The following is a 22347-nucleotide window of genomic DNA, read 5'->3' on the forward strand; positions in this document are numbered from 1 at the left end:
AATTCAGAGATTATCCATTGTTGTTGCTGGAGGCTCCAGGATTTATGCCCTGCTCTTCAGATTAGCCCACAAAGAGTTCTCCCAAAACTGTAGAAATAATGCTAATAATGGGTAGCTGGAGTAAGACAACAACTTGACATAATGTATGAATTAACCTTAAGATAATTATATGTGAAAGTCTCCCTTTAGAAAAAAAATCAGTTTGTATTTTGTTAGTTTACCAAACTACTGGATGGGTGGAATGAGATGAGAAATGACGCTAACAGAAAAAACAAAAACAAAAAAAAGACTTTCCTCCCTATTCTGCTCCACACCGCCTCTCCTCATTCTCACTAATGGGAGGCAGTGACCAGAAAGCAGTGAATCACAGGAGGAGGACAACAATAAGCAGTATAGTAGAATAAGAAGCAGGAATAGAAGTTCCCCTATATAAAACAAGGAATTATGTGGGAACATTAGCATCTTCCTACAAAAGGCTGCTGCTGCAAAGAAATTGAATCTCACTTGCAAATCTTCCTCAGACAAGGTCATGTATTTAAGACTGCTGTAAGGCATTTGATTTGGTACTTCATAACATTTTGATAAAAAATAAAATGGTATAAAATTAATGTGGTCTACATTAAATGAGTTAAAAGGTGGCTAACTGATGATTTCACATTTACAAGTTACATTTTGAGATCTATCACTGTGTGGTGAATTCCAAGTGGGGTCCCGCACAGATCAGTTCATGGTCCTACACTATTTAATGACTTGAAAGAAAACAAAATCTTCAAACTTGTATCAGTGATGACATAAAAATCGGGGGAGTGGTAAACAAAGAGGACAGATTACTGATACAGAGCACTATGGATCAGTTGGTAAAGTGGGCACAAGCAAACAATATGCATGTATACAGCTAGGAACAAAGAATGAAGGCCACAGACATCCTTACAAGATGGGGGACTATATCCTGGGATGCAGTCACTCTGAAGATTTGGGGTTGTGGTGAACAATCAGAATACACCATCAGGGTTGGAAGAGACCTCAGGTCGTCATTTAGTCCAACCCCCCGCTTAAAGCAGGACCAATCCCCAATTTTTGCCCCAGATCCCTAAATGGCCCCCTCAAGGATTGAACTCACAAACCTGGGTTTAGCAGCCCAATGCTCAAACCACTGAGCTATCCCTCCCCACACTGTATCCAAAAGGATAATGTGAAAATCTTTAGTCTGACCACACCAATGAAAAATTTCCTATCTGAGTTCTGCATGAATACCAAAATGTATCAGAGGCTAATGGACAATCTATGCAGAACTACACTTCTGTTTTGATGCCCAGGTTGTTAATTACAGGTATTCCTGATTCAGATGAAGGAGTCCCTGCTTCAGGAAATCTGCTCTTTTCTGCTGGTGCAGTGTGAGCTCCTGGACTATCTTGCAAGTCCAAAGTGCATTTTACAGCAGTTGAGGACTAGGAGGACGACTTAAACTCTCCCTTCTTTTCTCTATCCTTTATGTAAACTGTCTGGAAAGGTAACAGATTCTTCTCTGCCAAGGATATTATTTGCATTGCCACAGAAAAGCTTTGACCCCTGGTTACTCCCTAGTTTTGGGAGAGATATAAACACGAATACCTTAATTATAAGAAAACTTCTAACAGAAGGTAGGAGGAAACGTCCCCTGTAAACACCATAGTTGCCCGCTACATGATTTTTTGCACCTGTTTCTGAAGCAGCTGGTACTAACCACGGTCAGACAGAATATTGGACTTGATGGATCACTAATCTGTTCCCATTTGGCCATGGTTTTAGGGGCTTTTTAGGCATGGGGAGGTTGGTTCAGACATCAGATATAGCTGCCCAAATTAACTAAAAGTATGTACTCAGATTCTGGAATTTGCTTCTCCTCTGCAATGCTTGCTTTCAAAGTAAGCAAGCAAGGATTAGAGTTAAAAAAAAATCAGGTTAACTTTCATGTTGTTTGTACTTGTCTTATTCAAATCACATCAAATGTCCCTCTGTGGGAAGGCACCTAATTTTGTGAGCTGTGTAGGGAACCCTGTACTTCTTCCCCTATGGAGTTGAGAACCCAGTTTGGTACCTTGAGAGGGGGGGGGGGGGAGGAGGAGGGAGAGGGGAGGGAGAGGCAGGGAGGTTTATGAATCCTTTCAGGGTTTCCTCCCCACCAGCCCAGGTCTGTTGCAGGATTTACCTCCTTGGGGTAGCCAGATAATCTGAGGATGAAAAGGACATTATCTTCCTAAAATGCTCAGAAGCTTCTGATTGGTCTTTTGTGTTGAGTCATGGCTCCTTGGGGCAAGAGGTGAGACCCAACATACAGTTCCAACTGAGACCCATGGTCTGGCAGCACAAGGGTTGTCTGGCTGTGAGCAGGTAGGGCATAATACACCCTCTGTAAAGTCTGTAAATGCTGCCTCACAGATTTAGCCTGGTGTTTGCAGGCCAGCTCTGCCATGCCCAAATGGGGGCAGAAGAATGCCTAAGAGACGCTGCAGCACTGAATGATTGAAGCCACCCTGTTACCAAAAACCCAAACCAAGGGAGTTGGGGGAAAAGAAACATGTGTTGCTACTGTACAAAAATGAATAAAAAAATAAAGTTATAAAATGAAGAAAATGAACCACCAGCTGCTGGAGGCAGAAAATCTGATGACCTGAGCTGAAGGGTGGGGACTTAGTTCAGGAGCATCCACCAACATTGGATCAACTCCAAATTCCAAAGATTGGGGCATTAACCCGTTAGTAATGAGTAAGAAAAGAAGCTATGCAACAGAAGTTGTCTGCAACATTAAAGTACATTTCTGAAACTGCTGTAGATGGTTAAAAACTGGAAAAGTTTTTGCCAAAAAAATCGCATTTTAGTTTTCTTCCTGTTTTACATTTACTAGAAACATAACATACTTATTTGGCACTGCTAAATCTGTATGAGCACAGATATAACTGGGGCAGACAGTAAAATAAAGTTTTTTCCCCACTCAAGAATAAATCTGGGGGGTTCCAAAAGCTTTCCTACAGCATAATGGATATACTGACCTGTTTCAAAGTTACAATAGGTGATCAAATTGTAGTTCAACACCAATTTCATCTAGTAAATGCTATTTTAAGAACTTATTTTTTAAACATACAAAAGCAAAAACAAAGGATTGCAACAAACATGCAATGATACAATCAATCATCAATCATCATCATCAGGTAAAAGGAATGTCTATGTAGGTTTTTATACTGCGCTCAGAGAGCCTTCCAGTAGTGCATTAAGCAAGACAGCTGTCACCTGTCGGATCTCATCCTCTCACCAGAGGGAGAAGCATATGTAGTGAAGCATTTTGTTTTGGTGAGTTTTTTTTTTTTTTAAACTTTAATATAATTTTGCTATGTGTTTATATTATAGAAGTCAAGGTCAAAAAAAATGTGCCTTGCACTTGGAGGTGAGGTTTGTGGGGGCCTTAGTTCTTGGGAGAATTCATTCCAGGTTCAGATCGTCCTCAGAGAAAGTTTTGTCTCCCACACAGACTAACTTTACCCTCATTGTTGAGTTCCACTGTGTCAGAGGAGTGAAGTTGCTGACCATGATCTTTTTACCAGAGATTAAGATGAACTTTTAAGTATCTTGGGCCCAGGTCATGGGGCGTACTGAAGATAAGGACTGAGACCTTCAACTTGATTCAAAATTCTGTGGAAAGCCATTGTAGAGAGCAGAGTATGGGTGTGATGTGCCTGTGCTGCTGAGGAGGCATACTGCAGTGTATATATTAGTTGGAGTTACCTAAATACTGAAGGTTTCATGCCCAGGTATACCACATTGCTGTAGTCCAGCTGAGAGGTGACAAAGACATGAATAACTGAGGCCAGGTCGTTGTCCAACAGGATGCGGCAGTCTCCTAGCCAACCAGAGATGGTAGTAAGTGTTACTGTTGCTATGTGAGAGCTCAGTGTCAGCAAGCAATCCAAGAGTAATCCTAGATCATGGACTGAATTGACTAATTGTGGATGTGAACCTTCAATCAACAGAGAATGCACTGTGGCTGAAAACTCTGCCCACCAGCACCATCTCTGTTTGGCTTAGGTTTAGCTTCATCCAGCTGCTGTTCATACATGAGCTGAACTCATCCAAAACACTAGGCCATCTTGGTGGCAGTGATTTGGGCATATATGGTGAAGGATAAATAGAGCTGTGTATCATCTACATATTACTGGTACTGGATTCCATATTGTCTGACCCAGTTCACCTAGTGGTTACATGCAGATGTTGAAAAGGACTGGAGAGAGAACTGTCCTTGTGGAACTCTACAAGTGAGGGGTCTAGTGGTGGAGATGCAGTTTCCCATCACTACTTACTGGGTGAATCCCTCCAGTAAACTCTCAAACCATTTTAGTGCATTACTCTGGACCCCACCATCTCTCTCTCAAGTGATACAGCAGTATATCAGTCATGTGTTAAATGCAGAAGAGAGGTACAGGAGGATGAGAACGGATGTCTGTTCTCTATCCACTGACAAATCATCCATTAGTGCCATTATAGCAGTTTCAGTTCCATGTCCTGGCCTAAATCCAGACTATTCCAGGTACAGAATGTTAGCTTCAGTTAGACAAGCTTGTCATTGGCCTTTTGTTAGTTTCGCTGTGAGCTTGCTCAGGAATAGGAGGTTTGAAACTTGGAATAGTTGGCTAGGTCTAAGTATCCACGGTGGGGTTCTTCAGCGTTGGTCAGACTATTGCGCGTTTGAAAAAGGATGGGAAGATTCCTTCTCTGAAAGATGCATTGGCTATTTCAGTGGCACCCAGTTATTCATGACTCCCAAGAGCCAGGAAGGGCATGGGGTAGATTCCCAAGTCTTGAGTCAGGACTCTTTTAGAATGCCCAAAACTTCATGAGTGAATGTACTCTACTCTGGGAATGCAGGGGAGGCTGTTGGTTCGTGGTTGCAGGCAGAGAGAATCCATGCTGTTTAAGACTACCTGCACACACATGATCATTTCAGTAAAGTTGGGCAATAGTTATTTGCAGTGCTTGGTAACTCGGCTTTGATACAAGTTACAGGCATTCAGGATTGATGAAGCAGTTTACTGCCCTGGATAACTCCTTGGGGCAGGATCTGGGCAGCCTCAATGGTGGTTCAGTAAGATGATTCTCTTGGACCACAATATAGGCTGGTGCTAGGGACATGCCTTTTGTTGCCTGAGAAAATCTCCCCAAGTTTGGTCAAGTTATAAGTGTCCTGTACACTGAGTGAGGCAGGGGGTCCTGTGGGAAATAGTGATCATATAAATCAATGCACACACACGAGGGCAAAATTAAAGTTGAATGTGCAACCTTAATTCTGGCTTTTCTTAACCTTTGAGTGCTTGACACTGCAACCTTAACATTCCTTTAATGTAGCTTTTGTATAGTTGCATTTAAGCTCAAGACTACATGTTTTAAATTTTTCTCCAAAAAGCAGTATTAATTAATATAACTTCCATCATCAACACTGAAAGACTACACAAGAAAAGTAAACTTTGTAAATTATCCCTTATTTAAAAGCTAGTTATTTATCTTTGAGCTGTATCATGATATTAAATTATCTAAGCAAGTCCTCAGGTTGGTTTTGGGTTCGGAGAGGTAAATAAAATAGTAAAGTAAAAACAAGTAAAATAATATATAAAGAGTTTATGCAATGAGGGCATTTTCTCTGTGTGAATATTTAAGAGCAAAAATAAAGTGAAACCCAGGTTAAAATTAGTTGGTGGACTTTACAAGTAAAGTAACTTTACATAACTTAAAACAAATCAAGTTCAATTCTGCACCTGCTTTCTCAGTTTTCAAAACCAGAATATCAATCTGGGCTACTAATATAAGTAGACACACAAAGCTGAGGATTATATAAATGCTTCAGTGGTCAGTTTTTTGACATATGGGACTGAAACATGGCCTGAACTGTTAAGAGTAAAAAGGAGTTGGACACCAGTCACATGAAGCATCGCCAAATGATTGAAAACATCAAATGGTAAAAATTCAAGTAGAATGAATAGATCCATTTTCTAACTAAACAGATCCTTCTCTCCGAAGTGGTGTAGTCAGCTGCTCTGAATGCCTACCAACTTCCCTGCAAAAGTCATCTTTGACATTGACCCAGTGAAAGCAAGATGAAAAAACCCAGACCTAAACATGATGGCTGAATGACACATCTGTTCCTCACAGGCATCCCACTCTAATGTGCCAGATTTGGTTCAGGACAGATCACCATGGAAGCACATACCACAATGAGTATCCTTTATGCTGTCCATGCAACAGCACACAAACTAACTCCTTCCAAGTCTTCTATCCTCTAACTTACTGGCTTTTAGCTGCTTGAATCATCAGTGGCTTTGACGTAGCACAAACACAGCTTATCTTCAAATACGACTGGCACTTTTACTGGCTAAAGAAGGGTGTACTCTATGTTCTACATTAGCGGAGGACTGTCTCAATTATCTTTCTTCCTGCCTCTCCCCTGATTGTGTGGGGAATATGGCCCAGGAGAAAAGATTTTCCTCCCTTCAGATAAGACCTGTTTTCTTAGGACCCAAAACCCTTTTATAGAGACTAACCTCAAAGAGAATTATAATTCAGGTCTCATTGTTATCTCCTGAAATCTGTTTGTAGGTATTCAGCACCACTGCATGCCCTGTATGTTATTTGTGATAATTCCAGAAATGGATATCAGAGTTCAGTGACTCAGCCCAAATGTACCGAAGGTTGTGATGGAAGAGGCCTCTGCCTGAAAGAAAATATATACTTCAGTAACCGCAAAGCGCATGCATACATTTCCCTTCTGCAGTTAAAAGAGCAGAGACTTTGAAAGAAGTTGGCTGTAGTGAAATTTTAGGCAGCTCTAGGAAATTCTGTTCATTCTTCCACTATTCCTGATTAGAAGTAGGACCCTTCTCTTATATCACCTTTTGGAACATAGTCCCAAATGTTACAATACTGTATCTCTTTTATGGTTTCTGTTTAGAACCTAAATTTGGATTACTGAAGCTACATTACAAGCTATTTTTACAATTAGGAACTTGTTTTTCATTTATGGAAGATTAGGATTCCAAATTTCACTTATATTTAAACTAGCTGTAGGTAAATGTGTTTGAACTCATCTTGGAAGCATGATTAAGTACACATACACAAACAGATGCATTCTATTTAACATTGCAATAGGTGGTTTGTGAATGCATCTGAAGGACAAAAGGGTAGATTCTGGAATCTATAAGAAAGTTAGCAGCAATAGGAGAACCTGCAATTATACCAAGGGTGTTATTTTAAGGGTTGATGTACCCAGCAAATGCACATTATTCTAACGCAACTTTTATTTCTTAAACATACTGTGTTTTATAGAAGAGAAACATTTAAGATGAAGGTTCACTTCAGCTGATAATAAAATTAGACCAGTGTTCATACAAGTTTTCTGTAGCTTAGAACCCAAATTTTGGGTGGGAACTGAGCTTATAAGGGTCATTTCTAAACAGTATTATAAAAGCCACTCCATCATCTAAATGAAGGTTAGATTTTCATTTATGACATCCCCTACTCCCCATTATGAATATTCAACATTTTCAGTTCTCTTTAACACCTGCTATACTTAATTGGGGAAGTAGATTGTTAGATGCATTGGGCTAGCTGCAGTACACAGTTTGCAGAGCATTCAGATTGCCAAGCAAACTGAGTAATAGTAACTTCAAAAGATTTTCCTTCCCCTCTTAAGTATTGTCTGAAGAATGGAGTAGAACAAACAACTGTAATCTGTAAGACTCCAATATCCTTCAAAGGGTTTCTAGTGACATAACCATGGAACCAAATCAAGTGTATTTTTTGCCAAAATTTTAGTTTTCCTCCCACTATACATTTGTTAGAAACAAAAATTCTCTCTCCAAACCATCATTTTTTTCTATTGTTGTCACCAAGGAGGCTTCAAACAAGAACTGTTGCAATTCCTTGCTGTCAAATAGTTATTACTTTTAGTATATTTATAAAATTATCCTTACATTACAGATAAATTCTGGTGCCTATTGCACTGAAATGTGAGAGGTTGTGACTTCAGTAGTTTTGCCTATGTTTGGTAATGGAAGACCAAGTCATTCATTTGCCATCTGCTCTGCTATAACGGAACTTTAAGCCTACAGATAATTAACGCCTAATAAGTTGTTTTCAGGCCTCAAACACGAGGCAACTATTGCCACTGCACTATTATAAATCAAGAAACTAGACAAATTCTGTAGCACATTTCTACTCCACACTGACTTCTGGGGCACCTTTATTTAAATTCAAAACTGCAGGTTACTGGACTAGATGTGAAAATGAATACAGTACTATAAAGCTAGTACAGCAGTCCCATAGATCAGATGTTGTATCCTTGTGTCAAGGCATGCCTTAACTTGTGGTCCTGTTGCAAGCACTCCTATGAGCCATTGCACAGACAATTCCTGGGGCACAGGTTTGCCCCAGCTAGATTCTCCCACTTCCGATCTGCCCCCCATGGCTCCTGGCTCTGATCTGCCTTCACCGTGTCTTCTCTGACCCATGCACAGCCTGCCCCAGTTACTGGCAGGAACCCCTACCGCACTAGTAGTGCTGTCCAGGGGGGTCTTTCATCACTGTTCTATGGACCTTTTAAAGTGTGAAGTGGTGTATTAGGCCACACATTTAAACAGGTTAAATTTTATGTTGCCATTTTCAGTTTATAACATGCTGCAGACTTTGCAGAGACAACACAAGTAAACCATATAAGCAGTTGAAGAAGAGGGGGAAACTGGAAATTGGGGCAACTTGATTAGGTTAGTGGTAGTTTCTGACTTGAAAGTGTCTGGAAAGCAATTTAGGATGACAGTTGGATGTTTTTGCTATAATATTCAGTAGTGTTGATATTTTAACTTTTAAACCAACAACATTTTATCAGCCCACGGAGATGAGGCAGCTCATGTGTCTCTGGGCTTGTCTACACAGTATGGCAATACATGCTCAAGGAGTGTGAATTCTAAAACCCATCAACATGTTGCGCACTAACTGGCCCTTGCAGTCCCGTTTCAAACGGCACTATGTTAACGGGCACTAAGAACTTTTAGCTCATGCCAGCAAGATCTACAAAGGCCAGTTAGTGTGCATCATGTTGATGTGCTTGAGAATTCACACCCCTTGAGTGCACATTACCACACTATTTCTGAGGGCTTGTTTAAACAATTTCAGACTGCAGGAAGACTCTGCATTGGTTTACACTCAGTTCTCATTTTTAGGATTTTGTCATAACAGTGAAGGCTAGATGCCATTTTTTTTTTTAAAAGATTAAAAATTTAGAACAGTTCTGCAGCAAATTCTGCAACACTGCCCAATACTTGAGGCCTTCACTATAAGTCAGGAGCTTTATGAAAGGAGAGCTTAGAAACATACCACCTACTGACAAAACTATTACTTTCTGTTAAAGTGCAATCAAGTCTGAGGTTCTGTACAAAATATGGTGCCTGGTAAGTTTATCACTATAGGGAGAAAGAAAATGTCTTCACATCTGTTTACCTAGTACTCTGCTCTATGGCAGAACCAAATTAAATTAAGGATAAGCAGCAATACATCTTTCCCTCAGACCTAGTCTTTTAGAAAGCTAGCCTTTTCTTTGATTAAAAGGTATATCACCACATGCTATTTTATGGATATGTCTGTATAATCAACACTACTTCATCTATATGGCTACTGAGTCTGAGATTTGGTTTCTAGAGTCAGTAAGCGTTCGTCCCTGGGCTTCCACACAAATAGTATTCCTGTACTCAGAGCTCCTGCCTGGACCTGGACAGATTCATGCAGAAAGATGGGCACAAAATCTGGATGACCAGGTCACAGGTTTTTTTGTTTCTTTTTAACTATAGCAAGCTGTAAATCCACCAATGATCCACCTAAATTCCCCACCCCTCCATCCTCAATCCTTAGCTTTTCCTTGTCAGTCAGGAAAGTGCTGGAAAACAGATACCAGACTTAGCCTTACTGTACTAGGAAGGAATAAAAAAACCAAACTGGCTCCAATACTACTCTGATATGCAATTTTTATGAATTCACGCATTTGTAATACAGTCATAGTATCTGCATAACAAAAGAGCATTAGTCCACATAACTAAGGTTCTTCACTTTCGTTCTATTTTATGATGCTTTCACAATAAAGATAATTTCTGGAGGATTTTTTCACTGAGAAATGTTAAGACCACTCTGCAGCTACTGGTTTTGGGGGGGGGGGGGGGGGAGATTGACTCATTCTGATTTCCTGGATAAGAAATTCTACAGCTAGCAGTCTTCCACTGAGAATTCAAATTGAAAGCACCTGTGCCCATCATAAATCGAACAAGTGGAAAGAAAAGCACATACTTAAAACCAGATTCCCACAGAGTCTGAGGCAATAAATCATTCAGCCTCTACAAAATACTGATAGAACTTCAAGTTATACATCTACTAAGCAGAAAAGTGATGACCCTCCAGAAGCAAAGGCAAAATATTAGTTAACCTTCCCAGAGCTTAAGGATAACAAGGGACTAAGGCCTAGATTTTTAAAGGGATTTAAATGTTTCTTCACTCAGCACTGCAATGATGAACTGACTTAGGAGTTTAAGCCTCATTTTCAAAGTGATTTAGACGCCTAAGGCAAAGAGACTTAGGTTTGCAATGCTGAACAAAAGCAACACCTAACTACGTTTAAAAATTTGGGCCTAGGCTTCTCACCAGGATGTTGTCCTTCTATTGGTAGATAGTACCACTCCCTTTGTAGAGTTAGGTGTGTATGGAAAATTTTTCAAACTCTAGTAAAGCACACTGCACTGTATTAGCACCAGGAAAAGTGACATGTGGCCCTTGGATAATCAGTGAACTTGAGCTTCCAACCAGAGATGTCAGTTTGTAAGGCTTTACTCCACATCTTTAGTCAAATGAAATCCATAATACCAATTTCAGACACTAGTATAGCTTGTAAATCCAACCAGTAGTAGATTTTATCAGACGCACACCCACATAAGAGTGGATACTAACTTATTAGGCTTGCCTACATTACCCGCTGGATCGACTGGCAGCGATTGATCCAGCGGGGGTCAATTTATTGCGTCTAGACTAGATGCGATAAATTGAGAGTCGAGTTCTCTCCCGTTGACTCCGGTAATCCATCAAAGCGAGAGGCGCAGGCGGCGTCGACGGGGGAGCATCAGCAGTCGACTCACCGCAGTAAAGACACCACGATGTGTAGATTTAAGTATGTCGACTTCAGCTACATTATTCGTGTAGTTGAAGTTGCGTAACTTAGATCGATCCCCCTCCCGCCACAGTGTAGACCAGATCTTAGATGCTAAGTTCATTAAAACAGCTACTCTACGACTAAAATCAACATATTTCTGCAATTTCTAATCCTCTAGGAGGAAATGATTTTCCTGCACATGTAGCATTCACTGTGGTACGTTTAGCACCTAGTAAGAGTTGTAACAGAGATATACAGCTCAGCTTGTACGATATTATATTTGTCAGAGTTTAGTGTCATAGAATCATAGACTATCAGGGTTGGAAGGGACCTCAGGAGGTCATCTAGTCCAACCCCCTGCTCAAAGCAGGACCGATCCCCAATTAAATCATCCCAGCCAGGGCTTTGTCAAACCTGACTTTAAAAAATTCTAGGGAAGGCGATTCCACCACCTCCTTAGGTAACGCATTCCAGTGTTTCACCATCCTCGTCGTGAAAAAGTTTTTCCTAATATCCAACCTAAATCTCCCCCACTGCAACTTGAGACCATTACTCCTTGTTCTGTCATCTGCTACCACTGAGAACAGTCTAGAGCCATCCTCTTTGGAATCCCCTTTCAGGTAGCTGAAAGCAGCTATCAAATCCCCCCCTCATTCTTCTCCTCCGCAGACTAAACATCCCCAGTTCCCTCAGCCTCTCCTCATAACTCATGTGTTCCAGTCCCCTAATCATTTGTTGCCCTCCACTGAACTCTCTCCAATTTTTCCACATCCTTCTTGTAGTGTGGGGCACAAAACTGGACACAGTACTCCAGATGAGGCCTCACCAATGTCGAATAGAGGGGAACGATCACGTCCCTCGGTCTGCTGGCAATGTCCCTACTTATACATCCCAAAATGCCATTGGCCTTCTTGGCAACAAGGGCACACTGTTGACTCATATCCAGCTTCTCGTCCACTGTAACCCCTAGGTCCTTTTCTGCAGAACTGCTGCCGAGCCTTTCGGTCCCTAGTCTGTAGCGGTGCATTGGATTCTTCCGTCCTAAGTGCAGGACTCTGCACTTGTCCTTGTTGAACCTCATCAGATTTCTTTTGGCCCAATCCTCCAATTTGTCTAGGTCCCTCTGTATCCTATCCCTACCCTCCAGCGTATCTACCTCTCCTCCCAGTTTAGTGTCATCTGCAAACTTGCTGAGGGTGCAATCCACACCATCCTCCAGATCATTTATGAAGATATTGAACAAACCCGGCCCCAGGACCGACCCCTGGGGCACTCCGCTTGATACCGGCTGCCAACTAGACATGGAGCCATTGATCACTACCCGTTGAGCCCGACAATCTAGCCAGCTTTCTATCCACCTTATAGTCCATTCTTCCAGCCCATGCTCCTTTAACTTGCTGGCAAGTGTCCTTTTACATTACTTTGTTACACTTCACAGTACTGAATAACTACCACCATTGTTGATTTTGAAGAACTGGAGATTCAAGAGGGAAACAAAATGCTTGAAAGTTTCTTGTTTTGAGTAATCTTCAATCAGCTATAAGATTATCAGTCTCTTGGTAAACAGAAAAGGAGTACTTGTGGCACCTTAGAGACTAACAAATTTATTTGGGCATAAGCTTTCGTGAGCTTCAGCTCACTTCATCAGATGCAATCGATGTAGCTCACGAAAGCTTATGCCCAAATAAATTTGTTAGTCTCTAAGGTGCCACAAGTACTCCTTTTCTTTTTACAGATACAGACTAACACGGCTGCTATTCTGAAACCAGTCTCTTGGTAGTTTAGACAAGTATTAGCGAACGTTAGCTATTTATGCCACTAACTCACTTTTTGATTGAATGCAGTGGTGAAACGAAAACAGCCTCATAACTCAACACCACACACCTTAGGTTCACCTATTACAAAAGGTATTCTAATTCAAGTCTCAAAGTAAAGGAACTTACTGTTCTTGTCCCTGCAGATCTACGTATTCCTCTAATATTAGATAGGTTTCTTGGGCTAGTTGAAGTTCCTAGGGGGAGAGCTGTGGAAAGATGAGGAGGACTGGAAGGAGTCACCAAAGGAGATATCAGGTTATCTAGCATACTTTGTTTAGATTTGGAGGTTTTATTCGTAAAAATGAGAGGTTCACTGTCCCCAGCATCTCCACTACCGATTTCAGTCTTCTCTTCATTCTTGATCCTTCTCAAACAATCCTTTAACATCGACTGGGTTGTAGGCTGACTGAGCCAGCACAGGAAGAGTTCATCCACTTTCATTTTTAGTACAGGTTGCAAAACTTTCCCAGCCGGCATCTTCTACCAGTTTACTTTTGTTCCAACAAAGGAACTCAAGTCAACCAGATTAAAAATGTTTCACTGCTTATTCCACTGTCTTTCACTCTGTTGCACAAAATCCAAGATGCCTGTTAAAAGAAAGATTTTATTGCTTAATATTATGGTTGCAACAACATGTCAAGACTTAACTAATTCCACATGGTACAAACTCAGATACAAGGCCTGATGACAAACATACAAATAAATGAGAATCAGATCATATTCCATCAACTATGGATTAGTAACAATCTATTAAAGGGCTTTTAAAACTAATTTGGGCTGTGAAGATTGTTCCTCTGAGTCCCCATCCTGTACAATCTTAGCATAAGAGATAAATTATCTGGTCTACACTACAGACCAATATCAGTATAACTACATTGCTCAGGGTGTGAAAAATCCACACCCCTAAGCAACTTAGTTATACCAACTTAACCTCCCACCACACAGACAGTGCTATGTGGACAGGAGAGCTTCTCCTGTCAACACAGTTACCGCTTCTGAGGGAGGTGGATTAACTACACCAATGGGAGAAGCTCTCCTGTCAGCCTAGGAGTGTTTTCACTAGAGCTTTTACTGCTGTAGACTGTACATGAAGACAAGCCCTAATACTTTTCAGACATTTACTTCCAACTTTGCCAAAAAACCCACCTTCCTTTCTGTGAGTGTAGATGTGCAAAGTTTCAAGGGCTTTTTTTTTTTTAAATGAAAATAGAAGTGGGTCTTAAATAAGGCTTTGAACCTGACTGATACTACAAAGCCATTACATGCAAGCAATGAAATTCCAAGCAAAAGAAGTTAGTATTAATGAAATGTTAAGATTGAAATACCAAGCGTTTGAGTCAGGAAATGCAGAGTTAAAGTTGAAAACTCAACCTTAATTCCACATCTTATGCCTTAAAATATGATCCCTTTGTCTCAGTTTTAATGATTTATCAGTATAATCCTAAATGAAATTTCTTATCAAATTTATACAGTTATGGTACAGTGCTGTCTTCAGACTATTTGATTTTTATGTCTCAGTCATAACAACACAAATCAGTGTTGAAAGTACAAGTTAATGTTATTAACCTTTACAATGTATGGAACGTTCAGTTTTTTTAAAAGCCAACACAAACCTATGATGGCTTTAAGTGTTGGGATGGCTGCAAGACGTTTCAGCTTTTAATTACTCTCACTTCTGAGGCAAAACGCCAGGTTGAGCATGCCCGAGTTCAGAATTTACGGAAAGAAGCAAAGGGCTAAAGCAAAATACTAAAAAAAAAATCTGCGTTCTATCCTAGTTCTGTAGTTGACCGATATCTCAGTCACCACATCTGCAAAAAAAACCTGTCAAAGGGAGTTAATGTTTGCAAAGCATTCTTATCCTTAGGCAGAAGGCTTTATGGATATGCAAAATAGTTGTAATTATTTTTATTAAAACCTCAGTTAAGGAAGAAATCTTTTGTTAGCACCATAATTTACATACATTTAAAATTAGGAAGTTTGAGCCTTTATCCAGTCTTCCAGCTAGCACGCGTCACAATAATGGACAAACTCAAACTCAGGAACCTTTAAACATCTATAACACCACTTACTCAGATTTTCTTTAGATATGTTTGTTTGCAGATCACGACACTAACTCAAATCAAGACAGAGTGAATCAGAATTAACTGCAAGTCAGATGTTCCACTATATATTTGCAGGCTGGAATTTTCTATTATCTAAGTGAATTAGGAGCACATGTAACATTGAAAGCCAACGTGATTTGTGCACCGTAAACCACGGAGGCGCTTTCAAAAAAAAAAGCCACCCACAATATGTTATATAGTCCATATTCTAGGGAATCAACAAATAAGGGCAGAGTAAAGATTCAGCTTTCCCTAAATTGCATACATTTGATTCCATAACATCCATGTTGATTTTGCAGTAATTTTCTGCAGGGAAAGCATGCCTGAGAGAGGCAGCCAAAACACACTATGCAATGATAATGGTTGTAATTAAGCACTCAAGACAAGGCAGGCAGAGCTACAGTTAAATGATGAACTTTATCTCTTCCCCTCGCCTCCCTTCCGTTGGTTACTATAGCTTTTCAGATATTGTGTTTACGAAATCAGAGTTATCCATGGTGTTGAACTCATACACCGTTTGTGGAATAGCAAGGATATGACACGGATGAAACTCATTGAGTGGCCCATCCCACCCAGCTCACTGCAGGACTGTTCACTTCTATGGTCTGTCTCCTGATAGACTCCATCCCATACGGAGAGAGAACCAGGGTGCCTTGGTGCAGGTCATGAGTCATGAAACTAAAAGACAACAGGTTTAAAGCTATCATAAGGCAGTACTTCACCCAATGCACAGTCAACCTCTTGAACTGGTCACCAGGGGATGTGACTAAAGCCAGAACTATAACTTGGCTCAAAGAAGAATTAGCTACATTCATGGAAGATAGATCCACCCATGGTTATTCGTAGGGTGACCAGACTGTTCCAATATTAGGGGCTTTGTTTTACCCCAGCCTGATTTTTCACATTTGAGATGTGGTCACTCTAGCCCTTAGCCAAGATCATCAGAGATGCAACCCCACCCTCCTTCTGGCCACACGAAACCTCGGACTCCCAGAAGCTGAGACGGGACGACTGGGGATGGAGCCCTTGATAATTACTCCACTTCTGAAGACAGGGCACTCCGGACTAGAGGGACCACTGAGCGCTCTGGCCCTTCCTAGGGCCTTAGCGGTCTCCGGCCCTGCTCAGCCTCTCCTCTGCCCCGCGCCCCCCGCCCCATCCCCGGGCGGCGGCCAGGCCCCTGCCGCACTCAGCTCCGTGTTTCCTTCACCTCCCTTCCCCTCAGCTCGGCGCCGGGCTGCGGGACGGACCCGCTGGGAAACGGGGCTGCAGCCACCCAGGGCCCGGACCGCCCCGCGCTCCCCGGCAATACCCCGGTCCCGCGGGGCGCGGCGCGGCGGCTTCACGTCTCACCTCCCGCCGCTGCCTTCAAACCCGCCGCCGCCGCGCCGCGCCTTCCGGCCCGCCCCGCCCGAGAGCGGGCCTTTTATACAGCCGCAGCTCTCACGAGAGTCTCCCCGCGAGAAGCTGCTCCCGGTTGCCGGGGTGACAGGGGGCACGTGGCTGGAAGAAAACACAGCCACGCCGGGAGGCTGCTGCTGCTGCTGCTGCGGCGTCCTGACGTTGCCGTGCGGGCGCCTCGCCTTCCCAGCAGCCTGTGCGGCGTCACGACACCACCCCACCCCCGTAGCTTCCCCTCCCGTCTACTTCTCCTTTCCCAGCAGCCTGTGCGGTGCGCTGGGCTCTCTGTGACCCCTCCCGTCCTTTCCCAGCCGCCTGTGTGGTGTAAAGCCCGCTGTCGGCCCCCATACACACCTCTCCCCTCCCCCCTCCCCCCTCCCCTGCAGGCTCCCACCATGGCTGCCTAGCACCCTCCTGTTACCCCCTGTGCCACTGCCATCAGCATCACCAGGGTTCCCTCTTGGGAGCCTCCTGAGCCCTGTGGGTGAAGGGGGCATCCCGGGGTTGGGGAAGCTCCCTCCTGGCCTCATAGTGCATCCCAACATAAGAGGCACAATGTAGGGGCCAGCTTGTCACTGAGGTCAAGTAAGTGCAACGCAAGGTGCTGCTGCATGTCAGTGCCATTTGCCACCATGTTCCTATGCCCCTCCTAGGCCCTCTCCCACCCCCACCCCAAACCCTCAAGAATGGCAACTCTCTTGGCAATCTGTGGCTCATGGTCCACAGAGTACTTGCTGGTATCCTGAAGAGAGCTGACTAATCACGTGATGCTGGCTCTTCTTGTTTCCAGCTGTTACGTTCCGTTAAAAGAGAGCTAAAAATACATTAAATATTTTCCGATTGCGTTTCTATGTAAGCAATTGCTGTAGTTGCCATAGGAATGCTATGGTGGGGTTGCAAATGGGAGGAAAGGTGGTTCATGTGATAGCAAATGGGAGGTGAGGTGAAGCCCGGCAATGGTGAATGTAAAGGTAGATGATAGACAATCTCTCTGTTAAGAACTTCTCACAGTTTGAGAACCACTCCCTGCCATATAGTTCACTTCACTGTTTATTTTTCTCTCCAGCCTCAAAACCTCTGTGTAGTTTCACACTTTGTATAAATTTCACAAATCAACTTCTGGGACTTTCTGGATAGGCTTGTGGGATTGAGGGGGGTTAAGAGGGACATGTGCTCATACCCTTGCACACACACAACTTTTCACTCACCTATTGGCGTCCGCTCACTACAGCTGCAGGCCCCCTGTACTTGTACCCAGATTCCCCCACCCTCTCTTCTGATATGGTTTCACCTCCTTTCATGTATATATCATCCATGTATCATAGTGAAGTGAAAGAAAGGATTTAGCTACATTTAATCTATTTGCTGATGGCTTCCTTTGGCATCTTCTGTGTAGTGGTGGAATGGCAGTCTTTGAAAGTCAGTGTTCCAGGACTGGGACAGCATTGGAGATGTTCTTTCCCTACTTTATCATCTACATGAAGCAGCAACAAAGAAGTTGGAATGGAATGCAGTGGTTCAGAAGGAAGGAATAGAGAGTGTCTACACTGCAATAAAACACCCATAGCTGGCCCATCTCAGCTGACTCAGGTTGCAGGGCTGTAAAATTGCAGTGAAGATATTGGGCTTGGGCTGGAGCCTGGGCTCTAGGATCCCACAGGTGGGGAGCATCCCAGAGCCGAGGCTCCAGCACAAGCTCAGATATCTACATCACAATTTTATAGGCCTGCAGCCTGACTTCTGCAAGCCTGAGTTAGCTGACACAGGCCAGCTCCAGGTGTTTTATTGCAGTGTAGACATACCCTGAGTTTGAGATTAGGTGAATCTAGGAGAAGTGAAAAAGTGGGCTTGCTCCTCCAACTGTGAAGAGTGAACGAAAGAGGCAATGGATAAGAGGAAGCTAAGATTGGATGAGCAAAGGAGAAGGTTCATATGAGTGCTGAGAGATAATCTGGTATAAATCCAAAGGCCAACAAATTCAGGAAAGCAATTCCTGTATTAAAAATACTATCCTTCTATCCAAAATAATGGTGCTATTGTCATTGTTTTTGAGTTTTTTGAACCATTCTCGTAAACACTTTCATATTTTTCACAGTTTTTAAAATTGGATTCAGAGATGTTAAGAAAGCCTGTAAATTGATGAAGGATAGGTTGCGCGGCCCCCACTTTCTCAAGTAAGATAGTATTCTGGTTCCTGCATATTGGTCGGTAAAGTTAGGAGAGTAGGATTTTATGAAGACTAAAATGTAATGAACTGCTTTATCCAAGATGTGAAGTGATTAAGGCATTGAGCATAAGATATGCAAAGCAGAATCTGAAGTAAGGATAACTCTGTGAATGTTCTGGAAGTAGTGAAGGACAGAATTCAATATGGAAGATGAGGGAAGACAAAAAAGTTTGTCACAGGTTACATGATTTCTGGCCCAAGGAGTACAGGTCTGAATTAAGCAGAGTGATAGAAGAGTCAGAGACATGGAACAAAGAGGACTCTTAAAAGATTTTGAATGTCTTTGAAGCATTCCTTAGTGATGATGTAGCCATCTGTTGATTGACAGAGTGACAACAGGTGGCAATAGAGGGATCAGAGAGCGAGTGGAGTGAGTTGTAAAGTTGGATGTCATCTGCATAGAAATGATGCCCGGTGTTGACGCTGGCAATGAGATCTCCCAAAGGGAGCAGATGGAGAAATCAGAGAAAAAAAATAAAACATCTGTGAAAAATACACAGGGTCAAAGTCTTGTCTATGCATGTTGGTGTAAATTCAAAGTAACTCCATTGACTTTAATAGAATTTATAAAGATTTACACTGTTTTCGGTGTATCAGACCCTCTATGTCTTCAGGGAAGCAGTTAGTACTTGGGGCAAGATCATCAGCGGGTACTGCAATTGGCAGTAATATTTTGGCAAGTTGGTCCAAGGAAACAACTTGCAGAAGCTGGATCAGATCTCCTTCAATAGGGTGTCTCTGTCCCTGGAACTTGCTTCTATAAATGTGAGCCCATACTTGTGCAATTTTAGAAAAAGCTGTCAAATGCACCCCTTTGTTAAGGTCTTCCAACTACGAGCTGACTTTTAGACTTCCCTATAGAAACTTGTGTTCTGGCTGGTATTCCCACATCTCAGCTGGTGTAATGTGTGGTCAACAGAGATGTGTTTGGTCCAATTTATGCAAAATGTACCCATTCATTTTAGTGATGGATGCTTAAAATGTACATTTGAATAATAAAAATTAGTGCATGCATTATGAGACAATATCCAGTGTCTGAAAGTTAAAGTAATGGAGTCATATTCAGTAGTTATGTAAAAGGTGGTGAAAGTTACATGTGAGGGTGAGTGAAGATCAGGAAATAGGTTTAGGTGGATGTAGGTGGTACAGTAAAATAACCTACATCAATGTAGGACTCAGTGGGTATGCGAAATTAGTATATTTTACGTGTTAAGAGGCAAAAAAGAAGGTTGTGGCATAAAAGCAGCTAATTGGAGGTGTAAGATAACTGGGGCCTAGACCAGGGGTTCTCAAACTATGGGTCGGGACCCCAAAGTGGGTCGCGACCCCATTTTAATGGGGTCACCAAAGCTGATGTTGGTCTGAAGCCCAAGCCCAAGCCCTACCACCCAGGGCTAAGGTTACTTCTCCCCTGTCTACGGCAGAAGCCCTTGGGCTTCAGCTTTGGCTCCTCTGCCTGGGGCGGGCGGGTTCAGTCTTCAGTCCCCCTCCTGGGGTAGTGTAGTAATTTTTATTGTCAGAAGGGGGTCACGGTGCAATGAAGTTTGAGAACCACTGGCCTAGACAATTCAGATCTTTGTGGGCTGCAGTTATTACCTAGATTTTCACCAGGAACTTGCAGTCCATACAGCATATGAAGCAGAAGAGGCTGACCTACCCTACTCGGTTGCCATCCAGCACTTACATTACTGAATGTTTATGCTTTTCCTATATGATTTATTTGTAGCTTCAAATTAGGGTGACAACCTTTTCAAAAGGCAAAAGAGGGACACAGGCAGAATACCCATCCTCCTCCATGGCTACATTCCTACTCCTCTTCCCGGAGGTCCCGCCCCGTCTCTTCCCCTGGCTCCCCACCCCCTGCTCCTCCTCTTCCCCTGAGGCCCCACCTCTTGGCCTGGCCAGAAGCCAGAGCCAGGCTATGGTAAGAGCTGCCCAGGAAGCCTGGGCCACTGTGGGGAACCCCAAACTGTCCACCTGCCCTGGGTGGGAGGCCTGAGAACAGCTTCTGGCCCATGTCTACACCCCACAGGATGTGCCGCCCAGGGCAGATGGAGGATCTGGGGCTCCGCACAGCAGCCCAGGCTCCCTGAGTGGCTCTTACCATGGCCTGCCAGGATGCAGGGCAAAGGCCCACCTAAGTGCCCCCCTCCACTGGGATAAGGCTGGCACCGCCCCTGAGCGTCAGTCAGACGCAGAGCGGCACCACAGGGAATCTGGGGCAAATGCTGTCCCAGGGTCATTCAGCCCAGGACCAGGACTTGAACTCTGTATTTTGGGACTGTCCTGCCCCATTCGGGACGGGTGGTCACCCTACTTCAAATATAATATTTTAGAAGGGCAATGTTGTGAAATCTTTGGCTCCAATACTAAATCTAACAATAAGAAGCTGCATTAAAACAAAATAAAGTGGCTAGCAATTCATTTTTGCTCATTAAAACCATAAAGAGTATAGTTTACCAATATTGCGTGGTAACATCATTTTCAGAGTATGTATATAGAACATCTGATATATGTAAAGTAGCTCCAAATACCACTTCCATCCTAAAATGCCTTCAGCTTTGTCTGTCACTTTCCAGAACTCCATCTACACTATAAAGTCAGTGTTCTCAATCACCAGTTAGAATTGATGAGTGCTGACTTTTTTTCTTTGTGCATGTATGTCAGCATAGTAAATATCTGTGGACAGCAAGGGAAGATTATTGCCATAAACACAGTGGGTCCTAAATGCCAATGGTAGGTAATGGGATGTTTCCAGTGGATATGGACTGATAAACTTCCAATGTATTGTATATGTATATTGCCCCCTTACTAACATTCAGTGGGGGTGTTTCAGTTGCTAGCTCCCAGTACTAAAAGGGCGAAGAGTCGATGGGAAATCAGGACCCTGAGACTGACAGCCCCCAGGAACAATGGGGAGAGGCCAATGCTCCAGGTCAGCCTGAATGACAGGGCGGGAAGGCTAATCAGGGAGTCAGGAGGCCAGGGAGGTCCCGTCCTCCATGTGAACTGGATTTGCCTGGGTCAGACAGAGTGGGGCTGAGCTAAGGAGAAAGCAGGGGCCCAAGCTGAGCTGGGGAGCAGAGCTGGGCCAGATCCAGAGAGAGCAGACCCTGTCCTGGGAGCAGAGCTGTAGCCCCAAAGCTAGAGGCACAGCCCAGAGAGAGCAGACTTGCCCTGGGAGCAGAGCTGCAGCAACCAGAGCCAGAGGGGCCAGAAAAGCAGCGCAGGAAGCAGGTCAGTGCTGGGAGCAGAGTCACAGAAGCAGCCTGCAGAGCAGACCTGTCCTGGGAGCAGAGCTGCAGCAACCAGAGCCAGAGGGGCCAGAGAAGCAGCCCAGGGAGCAGGAGGCAGAGCAGCAGCCGTGCTGAGGTAGAGTGGAGCTGGAGCTGGAGCAGTCCGGAGCCAGGTGTCGTGAGCATCTGGGGAGAGCGAGGGGGACCCTGGGCAGTGGGCCCAGCACAGGGAGACACCTCAGCCAAGAGGCTCTGCAGGCCAGACTTGGAGCGAGATTGGTTACCCTGACAGGGCGGGGGCGACACTGGGAAGAAGGGTCCTGCCACCTAGAGCCTGAGAGCGTGTGGCCACCACCAG

General features: G+C 43.4%; 1 protein-coding gene across 1 annotated transcript in view; it reads right to left on the reverse strand.

The window, feature by feature from the left end:
• The window catches only part of PPP2R3B (protein phosphatase 2 regulatory subunit B''beta), an 88583-nt gene extending 71891 nt beyond the window's left edge, over positions 1–16692 (reverse strand). Inside the window, exons 1-2 of the mRNA XM_074965997.1 lie at positions 16479–16692; positions 13147–13607 (exon numbers count right to left, since the gene is read on the reverse strand). Of these exons, the coding sequence (XP_074822098.1) occupies positions 13147–13497 (351 nt within the window). The 5' untranslated portion in view covers positions 13498–13607; positions 16479–16692. The remainder of the gene's footprint in view (positions 1–13146; positions 13608–16478) is intronic.
• Positions 16693–22347: the final 5655 nt, after the last annotated feature.

This window comes from Natator depressus, chromosome 1, assembly GCF_965152275.1.
Source record: "Natator depressus isolate rNatDep1 chromosome 1, rNatDep2.hap1, whole genome shotgun sequence".
In the NCBI taxonomy this organism is placed as follows: domain Eukaryota; kingdom Metazoa; phylum Chordata; order Testudines; family Cheloniidae; genus Natator; species Natator depressus.